The following is a 5372-nucleotide window of genomic DNA, read 5'->3' as shown; positions in this document are numbered from 1 at the left end:
GATCTGTGTTTTCCACTGCTTCCAGTGAGTGTAGTCTTCCACATCTGAGAGAACCAGGCGTAAAACACTTATATTCTGGAGTGCTAGCAGTTTATGTGCACTCTGCATTTACTTTTTATACATGTAAATCACAGCATGAGAGACAGGCAGAGAAGGATCAGGCTACATGCATTTAAAGATCACCTTAAACAGTAGAAGTCATTAATACCATGGCTGCCTATTGACATGCTGGTTCACTTTATAATTAGAATGCATTGGAGCAGACTCAATTAATTGGGTCTGCTCTGCATTCTAATTACAACGCTCCAGCACTGCCTCACCATCATATATATTAAGGCCCACCATGTTTTAAAATGGCAATAGGGGCACTGTTAACTATTCATTAGAGCAGCCGTCAGGGAACCACTCTAATTAAAACAGCCCCTCCCTAGTATATTGGCACTCACTGATTTTGTATTACTATACAAAGTCAGTTTGTGGCACATCCTTATTACTGCTTGATAGGAAGTCTACAACACTGCTCATTCCTTAGATGAGGATGATCATAAATTATGTCACTTGCTTTGCTTTACCTCAGATGTATTGCCTGCCACAGCACTTTGAAGTGAATGATGATTTTGCTTTCCTGGTATTGATGCTATTTTGCATTTGAGTGGTTATCTGTGCTCATACTCTATAAAATAAATTGAGGGTCCAATTCTACAAGCCCTCAGAATTCCTGCAGATGTCTGCAAGAAGTCCAAATACACCCGGGGCTTGCACCACAGTTTCAGCACAGCACCTTTCGATCTCTGGTTACAAGATGTCAGCAAATAAAAACACAGTAATCTGGGCATTTTCTAACATTGGCAGAAAATAATGCACAGCTGAAAGATATATATGAATAAGATGTTAGGAGCATTTGAAAAAAAAAATCTCTCCATAGCTATTTTTTTAATCTTTAGAAAACAGTGGATGCCTGCAGAGTGCCAACTGGCACTGGGGAGGTTAAGAGGAAGGACTAGCTGGACACCTACTGCCTTCAGTGCTTAAAGCCTTTGAAAGAGCCATTTCTGGGAGGGCACTGGAGAGTTTTGTTTCACATGGCTGGAAAGGTGGGGTTAGGGAAGGCTTCCTGAGGAATCATTAGGCACAGACAGAAAAGTAGCATCACTGGAAGTGCCATGAGTTATAATGATCCCTCAGACCCAACAGCCTTTTTCTATTGGGCCCCAGGGGTTGGGGAATCGAGCAGCTGTTTAGAGTGACTACAAGCCTGCAGTTGCACTCCCGTAGCAATGCCCCTTCGCACTCCCAGCCCAGGCACTGTTTTCAGAATGGGAGGGAGGAAAGTGAATGGAGGGAGCTCGTTCTGGGGGTTGCCAGCCAGTGCCAGAGGGTGGAACAGGTGGATAAGAGTTCCTGCGCCTCCAATCCGCCTGCCCCAACCTCTAGACTGAACTCCCTCTACTGCCTTCCCCCACTCCCATTCTGAAGACAGGGCTGGGAGCAGGGCTGAGCTGCCTCAGCCCAGCCCTACTCCCAGTGTGTGCAGACACAAGATACTGAAGGCACTTCATTTTGCAGTGCCTTTATCTGAACCGTCATCAGTGAGAGTTCAGATTGTCATGGGATCAGGCCTCTTTAAAGCACTCTGCAGCCATGTACTTGTGTTTGGTCATACCTGTAGGGCTCTTTCAGGGGCCAGACTGGGCAAAAATTGTCACTTCTGTCTCCACTTATTGTTTCACAGTCTGAGGCATCTCTCATCTGAACCTGTAGCCACAATAACAAATACAACTAAAAGCTAAATATGGCTGTAAAAATTTATACTTGGTGAGGATGACAACAAGCCTTGAAGAAGTCTGAACTGAGTGCCCAATTCATAGTACTTCTAATCATGTTTAAAAAAAATTACTGAGGTTTTTAAAGGTCTAAGGATTAAAATGGAACACACTGCCAAACGCACAACAGTCCAAGGGCTTGTCTTCACTACAGTGTTAGTGCAAACTATAACTTGAGCACTGATCCCTAGCTCTGCTTTTCCACACACGAATAAATTCTCTAGCTGTAGTTAGGTGGTGCTTTAAACTCAAGCTAATTAGCCTCTCATATGGTGTAACTGAAGTTCTATTGTTGCTGATACTTGAGTCAGTAATTTAGTCAGGATGTAGCTCTGACCTAAAACTCAGATTAAAACAATGCATCAACTGCCACTACATTTCCACTGGTAATCCAGTCACTCTGGGTATCTTGAGCGCTGTTTTTCATTCCAGTTTTTCTTACATGCACATGCTGGGCTAGTTGGAATCTAGTAATTTGAGTTAGTTGCAGAAAAGTGGAAGCCGTGAAAAAGACCAAAATGAAACTATACAATCTGCACATGCACACAAAACTTTAAAAGCAGAAAGCTTTTTAAACATGCCTATGTGCACGCGCACGTACACACACACACACACACACACACACACACACACACACACACACTCTCAGGCATACACAAGCAGGGAAACTGTCACAGTTGGTCACGGATAAATAAGGCTAATACTTTTGTTGTTGTTGTTCAATTCCCAGAAGGGTCAGCAAAGGCGCGTCTCCCCAGAAAGAGTCCACAATGGAAAAAACAACCCACAGTTGCTTCTTACTGATTATACTTCTAATCGTAAGTAAAAAAAAAATGAACTGCTTATGTTTTCTGGCAATTTAAAGCCAGTAGAAATGTTCTAAAAGGTCATGCTATTATTGTTATGCACGAGAGGGCATTGAACGGGTGTCCTATCAATAAAAACTTAAAACAAGAATAATAAAACTACTGTAAGAACAGCTCTCATATGAAAGATGTGCCCTAAGATCAATGATTCTTGGTGATACAGAGGTGAAAGACAAAGGAGAACATAGTTCATGCACCTTTTCATTTCCACATTTACTATCTGCGAAATACCTATGACACAGAGAGTTATAATTTTGGAAATTTGCAGTAAAATCTGGTTAGTCATTAGAGACTTGGACACTGGATATTACCAGTGGATTTAACTTTTTTTAGCAACATAATGATAGTTAATCTGCTTTTAACAACTGAAACTAAGTAAATTCAGCCTAGAAACTATCTATTCAATTAAATTATGTTTTCATCTATTTATTCTTAATTTTATATTCTATAACGTGCTCCATTTCACTATATCTAATGTGTCTGGGTTATGTTACTCTGAACATCTTAGCTTTTGAATATCCTGACCTTGGTTTCAATAACATAGTTATTTGTATTTAGTTATAATATACTGCATTTGAATATGAATTTTTAAGAGGCAGCAATCTACACATTGCTGTATGGCAACATTTTTACTGTGTTGTGCTTCAGTACTTCCTTTATGGGACTTCCTTATAGTACTGCCTGTACTGCGCCATACATGTGGCGCATGGTTGTTTTTAGCAGCTACTTTACTGTAGCGGCACACTCCCCCATTGTAGCACACCGCTACGGCAAAGTAGCTGCTGTTCACATGTAGACATCCATTGGCACTACATCACCATAGTGCACTGCTACAGTGATGTAGCATTGTGTGTAGACACTCCCAGTATGTTGATTTCTATACTGAGCACCTCCCAGACTGATTAAATGCCTTCTCTAGACTTCACTTGACAAGATTTAAATGATTAATAATGGTACTGGTGAAGGGTAGGAGGGGTGAGACTACGTATTTCGCTTTAACAGTTGTCACATGCTTGCTGCTAACTTGGCCTCAAAGTTTATCAATCCAGGACTCAGTTGCTACCTTATAAAGAAGCACTCCCATAATACTAGCTAAACAATGTACAATAAAATCCTCTGTTCAATAGGAACTTTGTCAAAATATTTTGATGTCTATCAGCCTGCTTATAGCCAATCTATTAACCTATCAATCTCTGAATAGTCTCTGAAGTGCTTCATAGTGTTGTGAAAACTGCTGTGAATGGCATTCATAGTTTCATAGTTGGTAGGGTTGGAAAGGACCTAAGTAGATCATCAAGTCTGACCCCCTGCCATGGGCAGGAAAGAACTCTGGGGTCAAATGACCCTGGCTAGGTGATTATCTAGCCTCCTTTTGAAGACCCCCAGAGTAGGAGCGAGCACCACTTCCCTTGGAAATTGATTCCAGATCCTAGCTGCCCTGACTCTGAAGTAGTGCCTCCTGATATCTAGTCTGAATCTACTCTCTGTCAACTTATGGCCATTATTCTTTGTTACTCCCAGTAGTGCTCGGGGGAACAGGGACTCTCCCATTGCCTGCTCGTCTCCCTTGGGCAGTTTATAGACGGCCACCAGATCCACTCTCAGCCTTCTCTTGTGGAGGCTGAACAGGTTCAGGTCTCGTAGCCTCTCCTTGTAGGGCCTGCCCTGCTGCCCCTGATCATGCAAGTGGCCCTCCTCTGGAGCTTCTCCATGTTGTCCACATCCCTCTTGAATTGTGGGACCCAGAACTGGACGCAGTACTCCAACTGTGGCCTGACCAATGTCTTATAGAGGACCTGCTTGTGATGCATCTGTGGGTGCATGGCAAGGTGTGGTTAACCTTCCTGACTGCATCCCCACATTGGTGGGTCATGTTCATCCTGGAGTCTATAATGACTCCAAGGTCCTTTTTTGCCTCTGTGCTGATGAGAAGGAAGTTCCCCCAGCCTGTAGGTATGGTGCTGGTTCTTTCTCCCTAGGTGCAAGTACCCTGTACTTGTTAGTATTGAATCCTATCTTATTCTCATCCGCCCACCACTGTAACCTGCCCAGATCCAGTTGCAGCCTGTCCCTCCCTTCTAGCATGCCCACTTCTCCCCACATCTTAGTGTCAGCTGTGAATTTGAACAAGGTGCTTTTCAGCCCCTCGTCCAAGTCAGTGATGAAGATGTTGAACAGTGTGGGCCCGAGGACTGAGCCCTGGGAGACCCCACCGCCCACATCCCTCCAAGTCGAAAATGACCTGTCCACCACCACATTCTGGGTGCGGCCCTCCAGCCAATTGGTGATCCATCTGACTGTGTAGGCATTGATGTCACAATTCCCCAATTTTTTTAACGAGAGTGGGGCGAGAGACAGTGTCGAAGGCCTTCCTAAAGTCCAGAAAGACTACGTCCACCATGACACCTGTGTCCAAGGATTTTGTGACCTGGTCATAGAGTGCCACCAGGTTGGTCTGACAGGACCTGTCTCTAATGAAGCCATGTTGGTTGCTCCTAAGCATACACTCCCCTGCTTGACCCTTGCAGATGTGCACCTGGATAATTTTCTCAAAGAGCTTCCCCAGGACCGAGGTAAGACTAACAGGCCTATAATTTCCTGGGTCCTCCTTCCTCCCTTTTTTGATCCTATGACCCCAGCTGACTTCCTGCCCTTTGGGCAGGGGGCTAGACTCGATGATCTC

The 5372-nt window shown here is 43.8% G+C and overlaps 1 protein-coding gene across 1 annotated transcript in view; it reads left to right on the top strand.

Annotated features, from left to right (window-relative positions):
* Positions 1–2556: 2556 nt before the first annotated feature.
* Positions 2557–5372, top strand: part of CALCR (calcitonin receptor) — a 140682-nt gene continuing 137866 nt past the window's right edge. Inside the window, exon 1 of the mRNA XM_019533292.1 lies at positions 2557–2641. Within this exon, the coding sequence (XP_019388837.1) occupies positions 2594–2641 (48 nt within the window). The 5' untranslated portion in view covers positions 2557–2593. The remainder of the gene's footprint in view (positions 2642–5372) is intronic.

The sequence above is a fragment of the Crocodylus porosus genome, unplaced genomic scaffold (assembly GCF_001723895.1).
Source record: "Crocodylus porosus isolate Cpor-Errol unplaced genomic scaffold, CroPor_comp1, whole genome shotgun sequence".
NCBI lineage: Eukaryota > Metazoa > Chordata > Crocodylia > Crocodylidae > Crocodylus > Crocodylus porosus.
This window is presented reverse-complemented; position numbering and strand designations above follow the sequence as displayed.